Consider the following 24,866-nt stretch of genomic DNA (forward strand, 5'->3'; position numbering starts at 1 on the left):
GCCCAGTGAGGTTCAACATGCTCCTGACCACATCCTCAATATCCGGCACATCTGCTCTGGTCAGGTACCGCTCCGTGCCAGGAGAGGGAGACGACACAAAGCCATGGTGCTTGGGCAGCTGAGAGACTAATTCAGGAGACAGAATGCCCACCAGTGGGTGGGACAATGTACACGGCACAAGGGATCAGAGACAGCATCCCCTGGGGGTGTGGGGGATGTCCCCGTGGAGATGGACAGAAGGCACAGCAGCATGCAAGGCAGCAGGGCCATGGGGAACCACAGGCAGTTCCAGAACAGGGCAGTGTGCCCTTCAGAGATGGCAGAGAGTAGATTTGGGCTGCAGGCCACACGGCTTCTGTCACTACCCCTTCTTTCTGCCATGGCAGCACAGCAGCAGCTACAGACATAAATAAGCCAATCCATGTGGCTGTGTGCCAATGAAGCTTTATAAAAACAACTAGTGGGCCAGATATGGCCCAGGACCATAGTTTGCTGAGCCCTTGAGTGGACAGACGTGAAAATGATGAGGGAGGAAGAAAAGCTCCTGAGGATAGGATCTCGAATCGGAGCTCAGAAGTCTTTTGGCCCATGAGATGGGAGAAGCACCCAGGACGGAGGACAGAGCTCTGAGGACACCTGCAGCCCAGCTGGGGAGGAAGGAGCAGAAATGATACTGGGTGGGGCCACCGGGAGAAAGTGGGAGGAAGGCATGGGGTGAGAGTGGGGCAGACAAGCCACCCACCAGCACATTCACGGTCCTGTGGACACAAAGGCCCCTCCAACACTGATGTCATGATGGGCAGCACAGGACAACAGCCACTGGCACTCCGGGGTGCCAGGGTAACCAAATTATATCTTAAAGGCTCTTCGTGGATGATCCCCCGTAAGTATGTCATTGTCTGTGGCTCTAGCTGTACACAGAGGTGACAGGGAGATGGTTTATTTAGCCACCCCACTCCCCCTTCTGCTGTGGACAAAAAGCCTGGTCGTTCTGCTCACAGGGCCAGCGTGGCGTGTGGATCAGGAGGGCAGCAGACTCCACGTGAGCATCCTGCAGTCCTCTCTGCCTGACTCTGAAATGAAACATGACCTGAGCAGACACTGTGACAGAGTGCCAGTCACATCTCACACCAATGCCAGGAGATTTCTGGGAGCCTGAGGCATGGCAAAGAGACAGCAGTGCCCATAAGCAAATGCTCCAGACTCAGGCCACCTGGGTTCTAATCTGGCTCTGACCAGGTCTGGCTGAATGTCCCCACATACCTGTCACATCAGAACAGGACCAGAGGTGGGCTCTGAGGGTATAGCACAGCACTGCAGGGAAGCCCACACAACACTGACATCTGTCCTAGTCACAGGCACCTCCAGACACAGTCTCCCTAGACCTGACATACGTGTAGGTGCTGCAGAAAAGTGCCTGCTATCTGGATCTGACCAAAATAAGTCATTATATGTGACCAAAATAAGTCACTTCATTATATGTGGATGACATGGAATTTCGTGTGTGTGAAGCAGACAATACTGAGAACTCTTTGCACTCCACCCCCAGCAACACATGAGCAATAATCAGTGTTCTCTGCTCTCCTGAGTCCCCAAGAGCAGGCCCTGCCCAGGCTGCCCCAAAACCCCTAGGCTTCCCGAACAGACACCAGTGCAGCCCGCACCCCCAGGACCTGCTTCTCCCAGCGAGACACAACAGCACCTCCAGCCAAGGTGCCGTCTTGGCACGGTGCTGCCTCAGCTCTGCCTCTGTTACTGATTCCCTGCTGTATCAACGGCCAGCCCAACATATTTTATGGGAACAGATTATTATTCTTGTCATCAAAATGAGCCCAACTAAACAAGACTCCTCTTTGCTTATTTGGAGAGTCCCATCTTTTGGGATTCCTTTATCTTTTTAACTTTTAATTGTATAAAATTGCACACATAAATAAAAGTTGAGAAATTAATATAGAAAATCCTGTATTCATTGCCCAGCTTCCCTGACCAATCTTCCTTCCTTTGCCTGTTTGCCGACTTTCCAAATATCATCCTTTATCTCTCATCACACATTTTCCCTGCCTAAAATTCACAGATGACGGGGCCAAGTGGTGCAATACATACGGATTCCCCATGAGAACTTCAGGCGCACAGTACTCGATTGTCCCACAGAAGGTGTAGAACAGTTTGCCCCTTTCCAAGTAGGCAGCGGAGCCGAAGTCTATGAGCTTAATGGTGAAGTCCTCGGCAATGACGATGTTCTCATCCTTGATGTCCCGGTGAAGGATGCTCTTCGAGCGGAGATACCCCACTGCCGACACCAGCTGAAACCAAGAGGCCATAGGACTTTGTACAAAGTAGTTCACTCAAAACATGTATTTAAAATAAGGACTGACAAGCAAAACAGAAAACAACAACAAAGGAAAATAAAATAGACGTTCTCTAACTCATGATGAAACAGTGACAGGAAAGACCACTGGAATCTACAGACACAACCTGGCCAACACGGAGGCAGAGTGCTTCCAGGCAGTGTGCTCACCACGGCTGGCACACGTCTCCCCAACAAACAGCAAACGAGAACACATGACTTTAAAAACTGTACCACTGCTATTATTTGTGACATGGACACAACATAAGATCTACCCTCTTCTCACATTTTTAAGAACACGACAGCATCAGGGCCACAGGTAGCAGGCCGAGCCGCAGACCACAGGGCTCCTCACCTACACCACTGATACTATACCTTCCGCTGCCCACTTTCCTCCCACACAAATGCATGATTCTTACGTCCTCTCTCTCTCTGTGCTACTGACAAAAACTTCCCAGCAGACATCCTCTCACGCACTGACCCACGCCATGACCTTCTCGAGAGGAAAGACACAGACCACAAGCAGAAGCTACAGAGACATGTGGCGGCATTTTAATGAGTGTGGGGTGGACACTAATGGGAAGTGGCCCCAGAGAAAGCCCAAGTCCGGCCGTTGGGTTCAGCAGAGTTCACGCAGCAGTTTAGGAGCAGACCTAAGCACAAAGCCACATCCCCAAACTATTATTTCAGGGCTCTGCAGCTTCTCAAAAAGCAGCAGCAGCCACACTGGCTGCAACGCATGCAGGACTCTCAGCCACGTGGACTCAGAGTAATTCCATTGGAATCGGCTCCATTTCCATGAGCCCAAGGTGTTAGCCTGTACTCCGAAAGGGTAAAGTTACTATAATACACTGCTGTCCCCTGGACCTGGGATGGTCCACACTGCCTATTTGGTGACAGACACCAACAAAGGTAGCTGTTCCGTTAAGCTGAAGTAGATTGGTACTTTCAGGCTGCATTCATAAATTGGACACCAGTTGTACCATCAGCATAGTGATTTCATGGATGTATATTTACAAATGAGTATGAACCAGAAGCGATGGCTAATGATAGGTTAACTGACAATCAATAAATGTATTTATATACACATGTATGCAAACACCTGCATATTTATATATTGAAACATGTTTTTATAACATGCGTGTACACACACATGCATACATATACATGAACACACACACTTATGTTCATACACACATATCAGGGCCCAGTCAGGAAACAGACCACATTTCATCTGAACAAGGAAAGTTTCATCAAGCTTATAACTACAAAGGGGTAAGAGCACCTGACCCTGGACAAAAAACAGACCTGCTGCTAGTCCCCAATGCCCTAGATGCCAGGAGAGCTGGTCACAGGCCCCACTCGCCACCCCTCCACTCCCCAGCCAAGCAGGCAGCACACTGATAGCAGGCATTATGTATACATATTTACATATAATAATAATAATTCTATAAAATGACTCTGTTTACTATAATATTATGTATATTGATTTACTAATGGGCTACAGATACTTCCTGCAAAAACTGTACAATATCGCCCTAACCGGTTTGGCTCAGCGGATAGAGCGTCGACCTGTGGACTCAAGGGTCCCAGGTTCGATTCCGGTCAAGGGCATGTACTTTGGTTGCGGGCACATCTCCGGTGGGGGGCGTGCAGGAGGCAGCTGATCGATGTTTCTCTCTCACTGATGTTTCTAACTCTCTATCCCTCTCCCCTCCTCTCTATAAAAAAGTCAATAAAATATATTTTTTTTAAAAATTGTACAATATCGAACACTATAATCACCTATATCAGTAGCCCCAGAATTAAGTCAGGCGGCAGCTTTTAACTACTGTTACCTCAGGCAGACACTCTTTTTACCATGAAGAATTCAGAAACAAATCTTTGCCATGAAGTAAAGCAGACGAGTATATGATCTTCCAACAAGGAAGAGGGAGAGAGGTAACATTCCTTGCACAGAACCACGGTGCCTGAAACTACAAGTAGGTGCCTCAGAAACTTAATTTCAGAAATCCAGTAACCTCTGGGAGTTTATAGCTTTGAGGAAGCAATGTCAATTCAGGGAAGTTGCCTTTAGAGATTGAGTCACCTCCAAGTGACTGTTAGTCTAAGAGCAAATCTGCCTTATTCACATCCCCGCCCTGTCCAGGACATCCTGCAGCACATCGCCCTCAGGACTCCCTGCTGCACGCCTGTCCACACGCCCCTCACTGCATCCCAGGCAGCCGTGCTGCACGTATGCCTTAGAGATAGGTGCTCTCTCATTTAACCCAAACAGCCTCATGGTGGAGGCACTAGAATGATTGCTGCTGCACAAGTTAGCAGTGTTTTCCTGGTTGTAGGCAAAAACCCAGATCAAACCTGCAGGTCGAAGAGCTCAGGCTGACAGCTCTGTTGGCTCACTTTGAGGTTGGTGTGGATAATCTATGTATGTAAATAAACTTCAATCATTAACCCTACTTCAATCATTCCCCAATCATTCCAGGTATCTGGCCTCACCCTTCCTTCCCAACCTCACTTTCTCTACTTCAACCACAAAATTCTCTTCTCAAAAACTGAAGGCTAGACGTAACTCAGAGAGGACTGAGTGCAGCCTCTAGGACAAAGTGCCCCGCCCACCCTCCCTACACAGCTCCGGGCCAAGTCACCTGTCGGAAGATGTAACTGGCCAATGGCTCATCCAGGCTGGGGTGGTGGTCGATGAACGCAAAGAGGTCCAGGCCAGAGCCGTGCTTCTCCATCACCAGCTGAAAGAAGTTCTGGTTCTCGAATATGTCCAGGATCTAGGAAGAGACAACGTGGGTCCGGCACTGCCCAGATGCCTCAGGCATGTTTAGGATGCTCCTGTGAGTCCTATCAGGGCATCTCTCAAAGAGAACCACTATCCACCTTGATGATGTTGGCGTGCTCCACCCTGGACAGGATCGATATCTCCAACGTAACTTTTCCAAGTGTGGGATCCTCGATCCAACAATCCTCCAGAACCTTCTCCTTCTTAATAAACTTCACCACCACCTATGAGGAAAGCAGAAGGGAGAAGCTGCCCCATGGGACCTGGTACTTACACTTGCTCAACAGCGGCAGGCAGGGCCCCCACTTTAATCCCCTGGCCCCCAGGGACATGAAAGAAGAACATGATAACGTTCTTCTTGCGGCATGAGGACATATACAGTGGGTGGATGGGACAGCGCAGAGCCCAGGGGCTGAGGAGCCACAACCTCACCGGAAAGGGAGGCCTCGGAGACTTCGGAGCAGATGCTCCCCAGAACACCCCGTCTCACCCTGATTTCTCAACTGAGAACTGGATAAACTGGGCAAGAAAATGGAACTAGATGCCTGAGAACTAGAAAATGGTCAAAAACCATTATCAACATCGATTCTGAGACTAGATGTGCTCAGCAAGGTTGATGAACACAAGATCAATATATGAAAAGTGGTGTGAGTACAATGAATGATAGTCCCCTGAAAGTGTAATAGTAAAGTAAACACAGACATGGTCATCTCAACAAATGCTGAAAAGACAATTCATAAAACTCAACACTCACTCTCAAAAAACAATTTAATGAACTGAAAATAAAATCTCCTCAAACAAAAGATATCCATCAAGAAATAAAAGGGTGTCTGCGAAGGGCAGGGGAACAGCAGGAGACCAGTGGCATACCTGTCACTTCACCGGCTCTGCAGGTCCTGCCCCAGTTACAGGAGGGGAAGAAAAGTTGAGGAGACACAAACAGAAAAGGAGAGACAATTGTCATGACCGCAGAGGAATGATCGTTCAGCTAGGGACCCACTGAACAATTGTCAGAAGCAGGAAGACAGTTGCAGACTTCTGACCAGGCATCAGCCCAGGCATGCAGCTCTGATCAATTCCAGCAGGCAGGGCACTCCCAGGACTTGGCAGACTGGGCATGGGACACCAGACAATGTTCACAGGGACAGGCAGCAATGTCACATCCCCAAATCACATGCTCACTGGCAACTACCAGTCACCTCTCCACAGGACTGGCTCTGAGGCTCATCCAGCAGCAGAATATGTGAAATGGCCAGGATCACCAGCCAGGGAAGAAGCCCTGCAGGTCTGAACCTGGAAGTCAAGGAGATGTAGCCCTAATGCACGAAGGAGCATGGATGCCATTCATGGTGTCTGAAGCAGCCAGAGAGACGGCCAGGGCTGAGTGTGTTTGCTTTGAAGAGACCTCCTCCCAGCATCCAGACCCCAAGCAGGGCTGGCCGCGTGCTGCACACAGAGGACTACTACCCACTGAGTCCTGGCAGGCAGACACGAGGACTGGAGGTATGGGACCACCCGAGGTGGTCCAGCCCCACCTACCCCCAAGGGCCCAAGTACCTCCTTATTCTGATCCCTGTCCAGAGCAGTCCACACGAAGCCAAAGGCCCCACTGCCCAGTGGGCTCAGCGTACTGTACTTGTGAGAGTATGCACCCTCACAGGCTGCCAGCCCCTCCAACTCCCCTGCCTTGGGGGGCTCCTCAAACCACGGTCTGCTTCTAAGTATCTGTGTGGGTGAAGGAAGGTACGAGGGGCCACATGCAACCATCAGAAAGGAGGCGGCAGCAGATGGGTGCATTACCCCCCCATTCCCTGCAGCTATATGGACAGCAGCACCCAAACCCTGTGCAGCCCATTCCTCCCATGCCCCTGGGAACCCAGCCTGAGAGCCAAATTAGCACCCACATTGAAGCATGTTCACACCCCATCCTGCACATTAGAAGACAGAGTTAAAAAGCCTCCTCCCATCCTTCCCAGAAGAAACAGAGAGCGATGCTGATAGGAAGACACTTCCATGCAGACAGGCAACTACAAGGCAGAGGAAGCTGCACATACCCACCTCCCCTGGGCTGGGTCCAGGATGCTCACACGCGGAGTGCGTGGAGCTGGGCAGGCTGGCCAGCAGCAGTTGGGTATGAGTGGCCGAGGCCTTTTGGCCGTGCAGGAGGTTTTTCACCAGCCAGCAGCAGAACAGGGGAGCAGGGCCTTGGAGCTCCACCCGCTTCACCTCAAACTGAACACCTGAGGGGAAGGCGAAAACGCACAGCCCTCTGCTGACTTCACCAAGACAGCATCATGATGAAAAGCACACACCCTGGGCAGCACAGAACCATACAGAACACCCAGGGCAGGAGGGCAGGGGGGCACAGAGCACCAGGCTGAGCACAGCAGCAGCATCACCTCCACTTGGTGTGGAGCCTGCAGCTTGGCACATCCGCAGCAGCCAGAGCCAGGGAAGCACTTCAGGGATACCAGCAACCACCTGCCAACTCAGGAAAGCCTGGAAAACCTGCCCTCAACAGGGAGGCTCTGCCTCGGTGGAGGCATGTAAATGACCCAGCGGAGGCACACACACGTGCCGGCTGTGGGTCCCTGAGTTACACTGAACTACACATGCTCTGCGCTTGTGCACACCTGCACTTTTATACCGCCTCCAGGTCCTATACCCAAAAAAGAGGTTTTTATGGGGGGAGGGGTGTTTACAGATGATTTTATTTTCTTTTTGTTTATATTTTCAAATATTTTTTAAAATAACGTATGTATTACTTAAATAAGTTTTTAAAGTTTAGGGAAAAAGCCTTAGGAATCAACAACACAAAACCATAAACAACTGGCTAAAATAATATGACCTATGAAGTAATTAGGAAAATTAAAAAGAAAGTAAGCCCTGGCCGGTGGCTTGGTTGGCACATCTTCCCGTACACCAAAAGGTTGTGGGTTTGATTCCCAGTCGGGGTGAGCACAGGAGGCAATGTGATGTTTCTCTCTCACATTGATGTTTCTCTTTCTCTCCCCCTCTCCGTTCCTCTCTCCCTTCTTCTCTCTCTAAAATAAATATATAAAATAAATAAAAATGAAATAAAATAACCTTGGGTATTAATAAAAAAAAAAAAAAAGGAAAGGAAAGGAAAGCAATCACCCTCAAATAGGCAAGTGAATGGGCCTAATCCCTACACCTTCCCAGAGTGAAGCCAGTCAGAGATACAGCAGCCTGGCCCTGGACATCACCCCGTCCTGCTCTGCACCCCAGTGGGACCTGGGCTCCCTGTCCTGGGAACGCATACTATAATCCTGATGTGCAAGAAGTAAGTTGTAACTTCATGTCCTTGAATACATCACTTCTGCCAGAACTACTAGGGTGGAGAGCCATCAGACCCTGGGACGAGGATGCCCTGCACCCAGCTGCACTCTAGGGACAACCCCCCGGGACATACTCAGCAGCGAGCCGTCTCTGTGGCAGCAGCTCCCCAAGTAGGTGCCCTCCTGGATTTCCTGCTGCAGGCTAGTGGTCCCGGATGTCGCTGAGCTATCCCCTCTCACAGGCGTGGAGGTGACCTGGATGCTTGACCTGGGCTCCTCTAACGGGCACATGTCCATGGGGCTGGACTCCAAACTGGGAAGGACACAGCCAGGGCTCTCTCGGCCACTCACGTCTTCACATTCTGAGGTGTCAGATGGTTCTGTCTGATTGAGGCCCAGATGGGTCTCACAGAACTGCCGGCCTTCACCAAGATTGAAATAGGTGCCAGTCAGCAACAACAGTTCCCTGTCATCCAGAACCTCTGCCCTGTGCCCATGCAAAGTGCTCACATCCACATCGGAGCCAGCCAGTGAAGGGGAGGCTGTCCCCACGAGCTCAGATGAGGCACAGGAACAGTTGGAAGAAGTTCGGTCTGTCCACCGGCTGTAAAACACTTCCCTGAGGTTCCATAAAAAGGAATTTCCATCAGCCTCTCGGGCCTCCACTGTGTCCAAGACACCAGGGAGGTCTGTAGCTAGGGCATAGCAGGCTGAGGAGCTGCCGGAGTGGCCGCTGTACAGGTCTCTCCCTCCCAGGTCACACAGCGACAGAGGGGCGGAGAAGGCAGTATGCTCCGCCGGGACCAGCTCAATGGAGGAAATATCCTGAGGTCTCCCAAAGCTCGACTTGGACAGCTGCTCCTTCAGTAAGCAAGTCTGCAGCTCCTCCCTGTCATCCTGCGCTCCTAGCCACTGCTCCTCCAAAGGTATGGAAAGTGAGAGTCGTGCTGTCCCCGAGGGCCCCGAGGGACTGGAGGCTGTAGCTGGGCTCCCCTGGGGTGTGCTCCACTCAGCCCCATACCCAGGGTGCAGCACTGGGAGGCCCACCTCTGCTAGCTGTCCTGCAGCATCTGCCTGATGGTTGGCAATGCTCAAACTCATGCACTCCAGCTGTGCTTCCTGGGACAGGCCACATACTTCACCCCAGCTCCTGTCCTCAGCTGGGGTCAGAGCTTCAGAATCTTCACAGGAAGCAAAGGGTCTTATGTCCACTGAGGCAGACCTGCTTCCCCTCAAAAGCTCCTGTCTGAGGCTCTCTGTTCCTGTAGGTTCCTGCTTCTCCAAGACAGTGTCCTGCTGGTCCTCAGGTGATGACAACTGGCGATGGGCTGGTGGGCTTCCTTCTGGGATGTCCTGCTGGTCCTCAGGCGATGACCATACCTGGGCTGGTGGGGTTCCTTCTGGGATGTCCTGCTGGTCCTCAGGCGATGACGATACTTGGGCTGGTGGGCTTCTTTCTGGAATGTTCCACTGGTCCTCAGGCAATGACTGTTCCTGGGCTGGTGGGCTTCCTCCTGGGATGCTATCCCCCCTGGGGGTTACAATACAGATAACACAGTTACTTAGGAGCCACAAAAGAGTCAAAAACAGAGATCATGTGAGCTTCCCCTCTATTAGAGAAAAGTACAAAGCATTTAACAACATAAACTTACGACAGAAAAAAAAGATTAAATTTTGTAACCAAGTTAAAAAGTAAAGCACTCACACACATATTTTCCAGATAAATGCACGTTTAGCAATGATTAATTAATCAAAGCCACAGAGCACCAGGCCTATGTGCTGAAGGCTTGTCAGCAGTATATAGCAGCCTCACACAAGGCGGGAGCAAAGGGAGAAGGTATTTGAGTGGCCACCCCACAAGCATGTTCAGCATGGGGTGGCCACTGAGGAAGAGGCTACCACCATGCAGCTAGAGTAGTGGTCAGCAAACTGCGGCCCCTTGAGTGTGGCTCTTCCACAAAATACCATGTGCGGTCACGCACGTACAGTGCGATTGAAACTTCATGGCCACACTCAAGGGGCCAAAGAGCTGCATGTGGCTTGCGAGCCACAGTTTGCCGAGCACTGAGCTAGAGCAACTGTGGGGAGATCTGGGTCAAGACCCTTCCAGGTGGTCTGGCCGATGTCAGTCCCAGGCAGACACTGGCACCAAAACCACTGGAGGTGGCCATGCCCGGCCTCCTTAGGCAGACATGCCAGCGATGTGGTAGACATACCAGAGGTTCACAGAGAGGCACAGGAGACAAAGGACCCCACTCCAGGATGGGTTCCACTCCAGGACGAGGGAACAGCGAGAAGTTTGGAGGGACAGTGGGAGTTGCTACAGGGACCTGAGAGATGGGAAAAGGGTCTGCAGAGGCCAAGCAATAAGTACCTGTCCCTCTTGCTACAGCTACACCTACACCTCCATCCATCCATTGATGCCAAGAGACCAGCCCTATGCCAGTCTCAGGAGCTGCAGGCCATCTGCAGGAAAGCAGCTGAGGCAGGAGGGTCTCACTCTCCTTATTAAGCAGGATGGGCAACCTCTCCGATGTGGTCCCAGGGTCAAGCTCTGCACTGTCTCTGCACCTCCCCAGTAGCCAGGTGTCACCTTGTCTCTAAATTCTGGTCATGGAGAAGTGAGGAAGTATGGGGAGGCCCCTATCCTCCTCCCTACCCTGCCTGCTTCCCCACTGCCAAGTCTGCAAGCCATGAGGAACAGGGGGATGGCAAGGCCTCCAGTGATGGGTGCCGTGGGAACCTAGGACAACCCTCCCTCCCCCAGCTTCTGAGTGCCTCATTCAGGGTCTCAGCATCTGGTCTACACTCTAAGAGTCCACTCTGCTTCCTTACCAACTGACTGAAACATAGGATGGGCGCATCTAGTGGAATCACTGCATAATCACATCCCAGAAAACAAGCTGTCCAGGGCCCTGAGAAGCTCAGGGCAGAACGAAACATGCCACCATCTGAGATGCCCGCAGCAAGCGCTTTCAGACCCTGTCCTGTAGCACACAGCCTGCAGGGGCAGAGCCTCCCTCCTTGTCTGTGGATGAAACAGGAGAGTGGTTAACTGCTCAAAACACCAAGAGTGGAGAGAAACCAAGATGGCAGCATAGGTAAACACCAGAAATTGCTGCCTCGCACAACCACTTCAAAAATACAACTAAGAGACAAAACAGACATCATCCAGAACCACAGGAAGGCTGGCTGAGTGGAAATTCTACAACTAGAAGGAAAGAGAAAAGCACACTGAGACTCAGAGGAGGTGCAGAAGTAAAGTGCAGAGGTACGGAGGCGCACGTGGAAAGGGCTGGCAACTGAGGATGCGGCGCACGTAGAGAGGGCTGGCAACTGAGGACGCGGCGCACTTGGAAAGGGCTGGCAGCTGAGGATGGGGCGCACATGGAAAGGGCTGGCAGCTGAGAACTCGGCACACATGGAAAGGGCTGGCAGCTGAGGACGCGGCGCACATGGAAAGGGCTGGCAGCTGAGGACGCGGCGCACATGGAAAGGGCTGGCAGCTGAGGGCTCGGACCATGTGGAAAGGGCTGGAAACTGAGGACACGGTTGTCTTTTTTCAATCAGGAGGGAGTCTCAAGCTCCTGACTGCTCTGAACTCCAGTTCCAGGCGAGCCTCTGGGGAACCAGACTCATACAGGAGAAACTGGACTGTCTGGCATCGGTCGGAACTCAACAGCGGCTTTCTCTCAGAGGTACTTGCAGCGATTACCAGGACACTGAGAAGCGGGGCCTCTTAGGGTAGGACTGAGTAGCAGCCATAGCCACTTGCTCCACCCTGTTGATCCCCAGAGACCCCACCTCACCCAAGCTGTTCCCAGAGGCTTTTGCATATGAAAGGCCTGGCCCTTTGCAATCTGAAAATTACCTAACAAACTAAAGCTGGGTCAGAGAGACCCAGAACTTCCAAAAGAAGGCCCAAGGCCCCACAGAAGCTTGCATTGCTTCACAGCTGGGCCTCATCTGGGCACCTCCAAACCCCAAACAAAGGAGAAGAATCTGCAGATCTCTCCATAGCTCCTGCTGGGTAGCCTCAGGCAGAGGCTAAATTAGCACCTCCTTAGAGATCCAAGAGCCAGTGTACCCAGTGGTCAGAGTGGGACCATCCAGATTACAACTCCTCAGATCCATAAGGGACACACTCAGGGGGCAGACTCAGTGAGCACCAAAGCGCCACTGAAGCAAGTCTTGCCCCAGAAGGTTGTCCCCAGCACAGAAGTTCTCCCACTGCAGACACAGCTGATTCTCACAGCCAATTGGCCTGGAGGTCAATTCCTCCCAGTGATACCTACAACAATCAAGGCTTAACACATTGTATGCGGGAAATGTATTTATGTTTTACATTGACTGGTAGTAGAGCGAGGAACACGTATTTTATAGACGTGGGATACATTTTTTATAGACTAGCGGTAGAATGCGGGTAACGTATAAATACGTAAACTAAAGTTATCATAATTTTACTGAACGTTGCCATTTGCACAAAAAATTAGCAAAAATGGCCCACGCCACCTGTTAGCGCATGATAAAAACTACCCACAAACAATGTGTTAACTACAACAAGACTGTGCACAAAGCCCACAAAGGGGTGCACCAAGAGTGTCCACCTCAGGTAATTGGGGAGGCTGAGCCACTGGACCCTATAGGACACCTAGCACAGAAAGCCACTCTATCAACATAGGGAAGCATAAAAAATGCGGAGACAAAGAAACAGGTCACAAATGACAGAAATGGAGGAAAGCAAACTACTGGATATAGAGTTCGAAACCACACTTTTAAGGTTTTTCAAGAATTTTCTAGAAACCGCCAATAAATTTAGTGAGACCCTCAAGAAATCTAGTGAGACCGCCAATAAATTTAGTGAGACCCTCAAGGAATCTAGTGAGACCCTCGAGGTTATGAAAAAGGACCAACTAGAAATTAAGCATACACTGACTGAAATAAAGTATATTATACAGATTTCCAACAGCAGACTAGAAGATCGCAAGAATCAAGTCAAAGATTTGAAATACAAAGAAGCAGAAAACACCCAACCGGAAAAACAAAAAGAAAAAAGAATCCAAAAATATGAAGATAGTGTAAGGAGCTTCTGGGACAACTTCAAACATACCAACATCCAAATTATGGGGGTGCCAGAAGAAGAGAGAGAGCAAGATATTGAAAACCTATTTGAAGAAATAATGAAAGAAAACTTCCCCTACCTGGTGAAAGAAATAGACTTACAAGTCCAGGAAGTGAAGAGAACCCCAAACAAAAGGAATCCAAAGAGGACCACACCAAGACACATCATAATTAAAATGCCAAGGGCAAAAGACAAAGAGAGAATCTTAAAAGCAGCAAGAGCCAAAACCGGTTTGGCTCAGTGGATAGAGCGTTGGCCTGTGGACTGAAAGGTCCTGGGTTCGATTCCGGTCAATGGGTTGCGGGCACATCTCCAGTAGGAGATGTGCAGGAGGCAGCTGATCAATGTTTCTCTCTCATCGATGTTTCTAACTCTCTATCCCTCTCCCTTCCTCTCTGTAAAAAATCAATAAAATATATTAAAAAAAAAAAAAAAAGCAGCAAGAGAAAAAAAGTCAGTTACCTACAAGGCAGTATCCATACAACTGTCAGCTGATTTCTCAACAGAAACTATGCAGGCCAGAAGGGAGTGGCAAGAAATATTCAAAGTGATGAATAGCAAGAACCTATAACCAAGATTACTTTACCCAGCAAAGTTATCATTCAGAATTGAAGGTCAGATAAAGAGCTTCACAGATAAGAAAAAGCTAAAGGAGTTCATCACCACCAAACCAGTATTATATGAAATGCTGAAAGGTATCCTTTAAGAAGAGAAAGAAGAAGAAAAAGGTAAAGATACAAATTATGAACAACAAATACACAACTATCAACAAGTGAATCTAAAAATCAAGTGAATAAATAATCTGATGAACAGAATAAACTGGTGAATATAATAGAATCAGGGGCACAGAAAAGGAGTGGACTGACTATTCTCGAGGGGAAAGGAGTATGGGGGGTGCGGGAAGAGACTGGACAAAAATCGTGCACCTATGGATGAAGACAGTGGGGGGGGGGGGGTAAGGGCAGAGGGTGGGGTGGGAACCAGGTGGAGGGGAGCTATGGGGGAAAAAAGAGGAACAACTGTAATAATCTGAACAATAAAGATTTAATTAAAAAAAAAAAAGAATTGTAAAAAAAATAAAATAAAATGTCAAAAAAAAAAAAAAAAAACAAACACCAAGAGTGGACACCACAGTAAAGGTAGAAGAAGCCAGGGAGCCTAAGCAAAGGACAGGAAACAGCTGGAACACTTTATCAAGAAAACATCGACCTGAACTCTGGTGTTACATAGAAAGCTGGTTCTGAGGTAGCACCACAGAGAAAAATCTTCAAGACACACACAAGTGTGTGCATGTGTGCACGTATACACAGAAGACAACATGTACAGTGTGACCCTATTTGTGTACATGAGTGTGTGTGTGCATGTGTGCATGCGCACAGGGAGCACAACATGCACAGAGTGATCTATTAAAGGAACAGGGCAGCTTTATATGAGCACACATGTATAATCCTATATAATAAAAGGCCAGCGACCAGAACAACCAGAACGACCGATTGACCAGTCACACTATGAGGTGCATTGACCACCTCTCGGTCCCTCCCCCCAGCCCACAGGCTCTGACTGCTGGATGGCCAACGGGGAACCACAGGGGAACCAGGGTGGTTGGTGGCAGGGCGGGACTGGGGACTGGCAAGCAGGCGGAAGGCAGACTTCTTGGTCCCTCCCCCTGGCCCACAGGCTCCAATCTGGCAAACGGAAAACCACGGGGAAGGAACCGTAGTGGGTGGCAGCGGGGCAGCACTGGGGACTGGCTAGCGGGTGGAAGAGAGCCCTGATCACAGGCTAGGCCTAGGGACCCTACCCATGCACGATTTCATGCGCTGGGCCTTTAGTATATTTAAGTGCACAGGGAAATGGTCTAGAACAGTGGTCGGCAAACTGCGGCTCGCGAGCCACATGGGGCTCTTTGGTCCCTTGAGTGTGGCTCTTCCTAAGCCTTAGGAGTACCCTAATTAAGTTAATAACAATGTACCTACCTATATAGTTTAAGTTTAAAAAATGTGGCTCTCAAAAGAAATTTTAATCGTTGTACTGTTGATTTTTGGCTCTGTTGACTAATGAGTTTGCCGACCACTGGTCTAGAAGAATACAACTGCTGACAGCGGTTCCCTCTCGGAAAGATTGGGAGATAGTCACCGAACATTTGCTTTTTACCATTATTCTTCTGTACTTTCGAAAAGCGCACGTTCATTCACATATTACATATTTTTGAAATAATTTTAAGAAGACTGGAAAACACAACAATGTGGATAAATCTCTCAGACACAACAATGAGCAAGAGAAATCAGACATAGGGAATGCATAGGTCAAGTTCAAAGGCAGCCCTATGACCTGCATCCAGGCCCTAGGGCACTGAGGGCACTGAGTCCTGGGCAGAGCAGAAAGGCCAGGCACACGCACACCCTTGTGTGGCACATTACTGTGTGCTACGCATCAGATTTTTAAGGATAAAACTGGTTGAAACACACCAAAATGCTATGCACAATAGGATGTGGTAACTGAAAGGGGCATTTTTTATTTCTACGTTTCTCATTTTACCAAATTCCCTAATACGTACTTTCTTTAAATAAAATACTTTGTTACTTAACGCACACAAAGAGAACAGAGTCATATAATTTTTAAAATGAGAAAACTGTGCTCGTATCAGTTACCTGAAACCTACCTAAATGTTTCCTTCCAGGTAAAATGCGGGTAATCACACAGAGGCTGCTAGGGAGCACCAAGTAACCTGCACCTTCCAGAGGACTTACCCCAGAGTGGGCAGAGATGAGAGGGGAGAAGGGAGCCAGACTCCAGTGTCCACTTGGGTCTGGGTCCCTGTGACAACTTCTTGGCTTCCCGCTGGCTTTGGGGTCCTGTCTGGGGGCAGCATGTGGTCAACAGCGAGCATGACATTAACCCCTGGATCTAGCAACAACAGCAGAAAAAAATGTTTTCCATTTGCAAGCAACCCTGCTGAGACAAAGCTCCTCATTTCCCAGTGACTCAAGGGCATGAGGGAACAGGAGATAACCTGATCTACTAAACTCTATCTGCCCCACGTTCAAAGCCTGTCCCAGATCTGGTCACCTCTAGCCACCTCACAGACACCCAGTCCAGGCCAGCACCCTCTGCCCACCCTGCTGTATTGCCCTGGGCCCTGCACTTGGCCAGCATGATCCCACTAACACCGCAGTTGGATCAGGTCCCTCATCGGCCCACAACCCTTCAAGGGCTCCACTCTGACTCGGGATAAAAGACACCATCCCTAAGATGACCACACAGCCCTGTGACCTGACTCCTGCTAGCCTTCCAGAACTGCACCCAGCCCGCCCGCCCACTGAGGGCAGTGAGAAGGCTGCCAGGGAGTGTGTGGGGTGCAACTCCTTGCTCCTTGTCAAGGGAAGGTGAGCACCCAGGAGGCTGCAGAGTGCCCCACTCCTTCCCCATTCAACTAGAGCTAAAGCTGCTGCCACAGCCCTGAGCTCCATGGTAGGAATCACTCAGGGCAGGAGCCGTGAGCTCTTAGTCCTCACTGGACACTAACAAAGTCATAGAGTGTGACTCGGGGCAGGTGTGGGAGTAATCTTAAATGTTAAATTAGCCCAGCCAGCATGACTCAGTGGTTGAGCATTGACCTATGAACCAGGTCACAGTTCTATTCTCAGTCAGGGAACGTGCCTGGGTTGTGGACTCAATCCCCAGTGTGGGGTATGCAGGAGGCAGCTGATCAATGATTCTCTCTCATCACTGATTTTCTATCCCTCTCTCACCTTCTCCTTTACTCTCTGAAATCAATAAAAATATACATTTTTTTAAATGTTAAAAATAAAAGTACAGGGGCGTTGGTCAGTGTGGCTCGGTTGGTTAGAGCATCGTCCCGTATACTGAAAGTTTGTGGGTTGAATTCTTGGTCAGGGCATATACCTAGATTGTGGGTTTGATCCCCAGTCAGGGCACCTATGGGAAGCCAAATCAATGTTTCTTTCTCACATCAATCGTTCCTCTCTCTCTCCCATCCCCTCTCTCTAAAATCAACAAGCACGTCCTCAGGTGAGAATTGAAAAAAAAAATTAAAAGCACAGTGACTGCCCTGGCCAACGTTCTCAATGGTTAGAGGGCTCGATTCCTGGTCAAGGGCTCGTACCTGGGTTGCAGATCCAATCCCCGCCCTCCAGTCGGGGTGTGTGTAGAAGGCAACCAACCAATGTGTCTTTGTCACATCAATCTTTTTTTCTATCTCTCTCTCCCCTCTTTCTCCCTTTCCCCTTCCCTCCTCCCTTCCACTCTCTATAAAATCAATGAATATATCCTCAAAAAAATATCCTCACTCCTTGGGTGAGGATTAAAAAAAAAAAAAATGCAGTAATTAACAAGATAAAGAAATCCTACAGTGATTATTTTACATCAGGTTAACTTGATATGCTACATCAGACCTCAAACTACATAAAGCTACATAGACTTATTTACAAAAGACAATTAGCTATGGCATCCTATATACAGGCCTGTGGGAACTTATGACAGGCACGTGGGGAAGTTCTGGTCCTTTCTCTGCTAACACATTTCCTGTCCCCAGGAAACACTGAAGGCCCATCAGAAACAGAGGAACACAGAATCCACACACACAATTCCCGATCTCTCCCCCTCCCACCTGACACACCCAAGCCCCAGCTCCCTCCTGTCCCCAGTGGAGGTTCAGGCGGGCTCCTTGGAGGAGGCCCCAGGCTCACCCTCAGCCGTGCTCCAGACCTGCAGGGGGTCCACGGTCGTTTCCCCAGTCTCACTCCGGTTTCTCATGTCCAGGCGGCTGACCAGGTCTGGCAGTGGTAAGGAGCCCTCATTTACAAGGTCCATGCAACGGTAGAAACCAGGGATCAGGAAAGTGATGTTCTAGAAAACAAACAGCAGTGCTCAGAACAGGAGAGAATCCAGACCTGCTGCACCACCCACCATCCCTTCTGGGGGAACGGGGGGACGGAAACAAGATGCCCAGTCTCTGGGGTATCATTCCTCCAGGTGAGGGAGACCGAGTCAGATTTCCCTGAAAGGCCTGAAATCCTCTAATGCTCAACATGGAATTCATGACTTTTTGCCTTTTTTCTTGTGAAAAGAGAAAACTAACACACTCTGAAGCTAATTATTCAGGTATCTACACATTTTCTGTATTTGCCCCATGTTCTCCTCAGGCCTGGGAGCCCATGTTTACAAGCTTCCTACTCCAATGTCATGGCATAAAAGGACAAAGGGCCTCGGGAAGTAGGATATTGACCCCCAGAATCTAGCAGGGGCCTGTGTTGCACCAACCATGGCCCCAGTGTGAGTCCTGGGTCCAGAACTGCAAGGACAGACACTTTCTCTGGTCTGCATGTGGCCCCGACTCCCGGGCTGCCCTTGGTCACATGAATCCAGAACATGCTCTTACCCACACACACCCTCCCTGAAGGGACCTGCTGTCCGCAACACTCCCGCGAAATCCCTTGTCCAAAAATCATGCCAACTAAGTCTCCATTAACTTCAACTGAACCGTGAGCCCGGGGAGGACATCACCCCTAGCCAACACCACATGGAATAGAATGGCTGTTCCACTTACAATTCAGCTCAAAGGACCGATTTATGACCAGAACACATGATTGTCACTTGGGCACTAAGTTTGAGGAGGTTTTTTGCAATAACTGGCACAGGACCACTCAGCAGTCTTGGTAAGACAAAAGGGGTAGTCAGCACTCCTGGAGCCTGGCCCCTGGTGTGTGGAGACTTCTACCTCCCATGTGCAAGGACCTGAGAGAAAGCTCAACCAAGGAAGAAGGTCACAGAAATACCTTCCTTTGAACAGCAGGCTTCCCCAATAATCCCCAGGGCTGTCAGGGGAGAAGCAGACAAGCCCCGACCTGAGGGATCAGAGCAAATGCCCACAGCTGTGACACACACCCTGGTCCAGTCTCTTAGATCAGACTTGATAGGGATGAAGCTTTGAGGCAAGAGCTCCTTCCCTCTGCTGGGGTGGCTCTGGAGATGGTCCAGAGGGTCAGAATGCTCAGTGGGGTCTAGAAAAATCAAGCAGGGAAGTGGTACCATGAGCAAGAAATCCCTCTCAGCCCGCATGCCCCCAGTGAAGCCAGCAGCCGGACTGGAAGACGTGGATGCACAGGGCCAGGGACCAATGCACACCTTCACTGTGAGACCCAGAGCAGCTTCCTCACAGGGAGTGGCCAGCCATGCAGGGAGAGCCCACCTTGCCCAGGAGCTCGGTCCTCCCATAACCGAACAGCATCAGTGCAAAGCTGTGATTGATGCCGTAGATGGTCCCGTCCGACAGGAGGGTGATAAGGCCGCTGATGGTGGAGAACACCCAGATGGACGCCGAGTAACCTTGCTCAGGGGCCGCCTGGCCGGCTTCTGCCTCCTTGCTACTGGGCTCAGGTTTCAGCTTTAAGCTCAGAGGGAAGGTAGTACCATCCTTGGCTCTTCCGACAGACCTCTGAATCTTAAGATTCTGAAAGAAAGATGCACCACTGAACAGATGGCATCTCATCACTGAGCTCTAAGTCTCTGCTGCTTTAGATCATCTATCACATGCTTGGCATGGGGGTACCTCAACATCCAGCTCCCTACACCCTCCTCCCTCCCTCAGTCTCCCAGGGAAGGCGGGGCAGGCGGTCAGGACCCCACCTGTGGGAGAGGCTGGCCAGGTGCAGGGAGCTGCATGGAAGGGATCAGGTCTGTGATGCGTTGCCCAGCCACCTCGTTCCCACACTCGTAGCCGTGCAGATGGGCAAAGACACTGTCACACGATGTGACCGTTCCCTTGGAGGTAAAGCCAGTGTTAAATAACAGCTTCTTTTTTTTAAATATATTTTTATTGATTTCAGAGAGGAAGGGAGAGAGAAAGATAGAAACATCAGTGATGAGAGAGAATCATTGATCAGCTGTCTCCAGCATGCCTCCTACTGGGGACCAAGCCTGCAACCTGGACACATGCCCTGACCAGGAATCAAACCATGACTTCCTGGTTCATAGGTTGACACTCAACCACTGAGCTACACTGACTGACTATAATAACAGCTTCTTGTACTTTAGCTTCAAACTTCACTGAACCTTCAAGCTACTCCTCCTGGAAAAGGTACATAACAAATGGACTTCTAACAACAGGTCAGCTGGCTCCTCCTGCCACATGGACCTAAACTGTTCAATCTGGAGGCATCTGCAGAGCCCAGCACACTGCAGAAGCTCATCAGCTAGTACAATGACCACGTCCACAGCTCACATCTGCATGCTGTCTGTGTGCAGCCACCATCCTGAGGGCTTTACGTATACTATTTTAATGAAGTGTTAAAACAATCCCATGAGTGGTTACAACTATATCCTGATTTGGCAGATGAGGAAACTGAGGCATGGGGAGATAAGGTTCCTTGCCCAAGAACATAATTACTAAAGGACTCAGCAGATGGGGGCAACCTCCAGAACCCTCATTGTTGCTGCCTAGACGCACACGGTAGAAACAGTGTGTGTGATGCGCTGGGGAGAAGATGTGAGGTCAAACTCGCGAAACTTACATCACTTTGGAAAGAGACCCAGGCTGAGACTCTCTCCACTGGCTCCAGCACGACCACACAGCACCGGCGGGGCTCCTGCTTCATCCTCTTCATCCACACGGACACTGGGATCCGCTCACTGCTTCGGCTCACAACGTCCACCTGCAGACAGGGACAAGCTGCACCTGCAGCCTACCCCTCCCCCATTGGCCAGGCCCGCCCCATTCCAGGCATGTGGTATTTTCAAGCTCTGCTCACCTGCCTGTACTTTGTGTAAATAAAGTACAAACAAGGTTTCTGACACTGAACTTTACAATCTGAGTGAAAGTTCTACCAAAAGAGTAGATTTTATTATCAGTGGCATCTGTAATTTCTTAAAGAAACAGACACAGTCCCTAGGACAGGTAATTTTTCCAGGGTATTAGATGCCGTCTAATCTTCCAGTGCCTGAGACCCAGGGCTCAGCATCTAACATGCAGTTCAACCCATCAAAATCCGGGCTGGACAGATCTCACAAGCCAGACCCCGCAACACCATCAAAAAGTAAAAACATGTTTCTCTCTCGGGAACCTGAGGTGGTGCCTACAGGTTTGCAGATGCTGTCAGGCTTGCTCCCAAATGAGCAGCGCCAGGCCAGCAGCAGTGGCTTCTGTTCCTGTGGTGTCCTTGCCGCTCCCTGCTGCTCCGCAGGCTGCACATTCCAGCTGGCAGCAGTCCACAAGCCCGGACTCACCACTGTGCCAAACACCACGGCAGCATGGCCGTCGGCCTCCACATGCTCCTCGCTGAGCGCTTCCACCACATCGCAGTCTGGCTTCAGAAATAACTGTGTGAGCTTCAGGCCGATGAGATCGTGGCTGCTGTACCCCAGGAGCCGGCAAGCATTGTCGTTGGCAACCAGGATCTGAGTGTGGCAGAGAGAAGACACCAGCATCACCAGCAGCATCTCTAACTACCGGAGCAGTGAGAAGAAGGTGGCTTGGGCACCCTCAGGGGAGGGAGACCCATCCTCTCCCCACCATCTACTGTGGGCAGGCTCACACAGAGACGCTCTCAGGATATCCGTGTCTGACCAAGTGGAAAGGAGGCTGTCCCCTGACAAGATGGGTATATCATTAAGACCAGGAGGCAGTGATGGGACATGCGCCACACTTCCAACAGTTTCAGTTCTTTGTGTATGAAAATGTGCATTCATGCCAACATATTTAGCTCAAATATTGAACAGTGTTATTTCAGTTCAGCCAACGCTTCAGCAAGCACAAGTAAATAACAGGTCTCATCCTCTCCGAGTCAATGTGCTTGACTGAGTCACATTTAGGTCTCCGAATTCATCTCTCTGTTGTTACTACAGAAGTAAAACCAAACATTTTTCTAGTTGCCCTTAAACGCACAAATACCTCTAATTGAGATTACAGGTTGAAGGCACAGACCCCAAATCCATGGCTGCATCACAAAGCACAGCAAATACCTCTGAAGTCTTGGCATCAACCGTGAAGATGGCCTTGTTGGGGTTGCCCGCAGGAGCCGGGAGCAGGGGCGTGGAGCACCCGGAGGACAAGCCGCGCAGCAATGAGCAGCAGGACATGCTGCCCAGGAACCCGGCTGGGTCCGCCTGCTCAGCCATGGCTGAGCACTGCACTTTCCCTGTGCAGATGTTTTGGGCAGCCAATGACGAGAGACAATAGGAGGACCATCTGTCTTCTGGAAAGAAAAGAAAAGGAAGCTTTAGAGTCCCTGGCTGCCAGGAGCTTGCTTCTGAAACACACAAAACCCACAGCCCTCACCCCCAACCCCTGCAAAATGACTAACCTATAGAGTTGATTCATATGCTAACAGTCCTGAGTCCAAGGGCTCCATAATCAGCAGAGGTGTGTCCCTCAGAGCTCAACATTTCTGTGCAAATAACACTCTGAGGTCCCTACCCACCAGCCAGCCAAGGGGCACTCTCCCATGTACGTCATTACAGAACCCATTGCTGCCCTATCACTTGTTCCCAGAAGTTCACTAATCCAAGTACTATCTGCTGTCTCCACTCCTCGCCCTCCATTCTGCTGAACTGGTCACTCCTCACCTCCAAAAAGTCTGCTCTTGGCAATACCTCCAGTGGCTCCTCCCAGCTGCTCCCACATCCTACAGTGCCTGCCCTCAGTACAGCACCCTGCCTCTCCCCTTCCCAGCCTCTCACCATTGCCATGGCTCAGCCTCAGAACGTCTATTCCCCTCCTGGCTCCTGCAGCTGCCCCATCTCAGTATTGTCAGTCCCTCCCTCTAGGGCAGTGGTTCTCAACCTTGGCTGCACATTAGAATCACCTGGGAATCTTTTAAAAATCCTGATTTCTGGGCCTCATCCTCCAGAAATTCTGTTTCTTTGTTACTAATGTTGTGGCCCCACCCTATAACAAAGAAACAGAATTTCTGGAGGATGAAGCCCAGAAATCAGGATTTTAAAAAGATTCCCAGGTGATTCTATTGTGCAGCCAAGGTTGAGAACCACTGTTCTAGGGCAGTGGTCGGCAAACTCATTAGTCAACAGAGCCAAATATCAACAGTACGACGATTGAAATTTCTTTTGAGAGCCAAATTTTTTAAACTTAAACTATATAGGTAGGTACATTGTTATTAACTTAATTAGGGTACTCCTAAGGCTTAGGAAGAGCCACACTCAAGGGGCCAAAGAGCAGCATGTGGCTCGCGAGCCACAGTTTGCTGACCACGGCTCTAGGGGATCGAAAACCAAACAAGAGTCACCCTCCGCCCTAACTGGTTCGGCTCAGTGGATAGAGCATCGGCCTGTGGACTGAAGGGTCCCAGGTTCAATTCCAGTCAAGGGCATGTACCTTGGTTGCGGGCACATCCCCAGTAGGGAGTGTGCAGGAGGCAGCTAAGTTGATGTTTCTCTTATCAATGTTTCTAACTCTTTATCCCCCTCTCCCTTTCTCTCTGTAAAAAATCAATAAAATATATATTTTTTAAAAAAGAGTCACCCTCCTATCCCCTCTGGGTCCTTCACTGAGGAGCCTCCATCTTCTCAGTGGCCTCATCAGATCAGGAGCCCAAGGTCAGCTCCACTACCTCGCACCTTGGAACAGACACTGTGGCGCCAGCTCTGCCTCTGCTCCCGAATGACCCATCCCTGGGCCAGCGCACCTGGCTGACGCCCAGTCCTGAGGGATGGTTGCCTCATGACCCCCAGCCCTCCTCTGTCAAACTGTTCTTTCCTCAAAACCGGACCCATCCTCTCTCCCTTGCAGCCCATCTCTGGCTCCCTGCCATCTCTCCACTGTCCTCACATCCCTGTGTTCCAGGCCCACCCAGGTTCTAGGGTGGACCCTGCTGTCTCCTGAAGCAGCACCCCTGCCCCCCCATCCCCTACAGAAGACAAGCCCCTCAAAGGCAGAGCAACCCTTTCTTCCTTGCTGTGCCTGGGCTTTGGCACCCCCACCACCACAGCTGTGAAGCTGGCTGTCCCCACCTGGTCTGCTCTGCCCGGGTCGAGGAGAGCCTGAGCCTGCAGTGCAGTCAGTAGGTACTGGCTGAGCTAAACTAGCAAATCTGTGTCTCACCTGCAATGCAGCCCAGCCCAGGACAGTGTTCCCCACACTCTGAAGTAAGAGATGATATTTTGCTTTAATTTAATCCTGAAATGTAGAGAATTCCAACCGCTGCCTGAAAAGGAGAGTTTCCTAAGAATCTCACGAACAGACACACCAGGAAAGACGTGCGGCATAGTTGGCCAGTGCACAGAGCACCTAAACCTACACCTGTCTCTGCAAGAACAGAGACAAGATGCCCACAT

The 24,866-nt window shown here is 50.2% G+C and overlaps 1 protein-coding gene across 4 annotated transcripts in view; it reads right to left on the reverse strand.

The window, feature by feature from the left end:
- Positions 1-24,866, reverse strand: part of PASK (PAS domain containing serine/threonine kinase) — a 32,200-nt gene that overhangs the window by 3,182 nt on the left and 4,152 nt on the right. For 2 of the 4 annotated variants that reach the window (XM_059703821.1, XM_059703825.1), the window contains 13 exons: positions 22,539-22,771; positions 21,804-21,974; positions 21,092-21,232; positions 20,208-20,342; positions 19,771-20,031; positions 18,269-18,428; positions 16,310-16,466; positions 8,572-9,968; positions 7,197-7,378; positions 6,696-6,863; positions 5,237-5,362; positions 4,996-5,130; positions 2,104-2,303 (listed from right to left, as the gene is read on the reverse strand). In XM_059703821.1, the coding sequence (XP_059559804.1) occupies positions 2,104-2,303; positions 4,996-5,130; positions 5,237-5,362; positions 6,696-6,863; positions 7,197-7,378; positions 8,572-9,968; positions 16,310-16,466; positions 18,269-18,428; positions 19,771-20,031; positions 20,208-20,342; positions 21,092-21,232; positions 21,804-21,974; positions 22,539-22,771 (3,466 nt within the window). The remainder of the gene's footprint in view (positions 1-2,103; positions 2,304-4,995; positions 5,131-5,236; positions 5,363-6,695; positions 6,864-7,196; positions 7,379-8,571; positions 9,969-16,309; positions 16,467-18,268; positions 18,429-19,770; positions 20,032-20,207; positions 20,343-21,091; positions 21,233-21,803; positions 21,975-22,538; positions 22,772-24,866) is intronic. The other 2 variants (XM_059703824.1, XM_059703822.1) reach the window with 2 other exon arrangements.

Source organism: Myotis daubentonii, chromosome 7 (assembly GCF_963259705.1).
Source record: "Myotis daubentonii chromosome 7, mMyoDau2.1, whole genome shotgun sequence".
Classification (NCBI taxonomy): Eukaryota; Metazoa; Chordata; class Mammalia; order Chiroptera; family Vespertilionidae; genus Myotis; species Myotis daubentonii.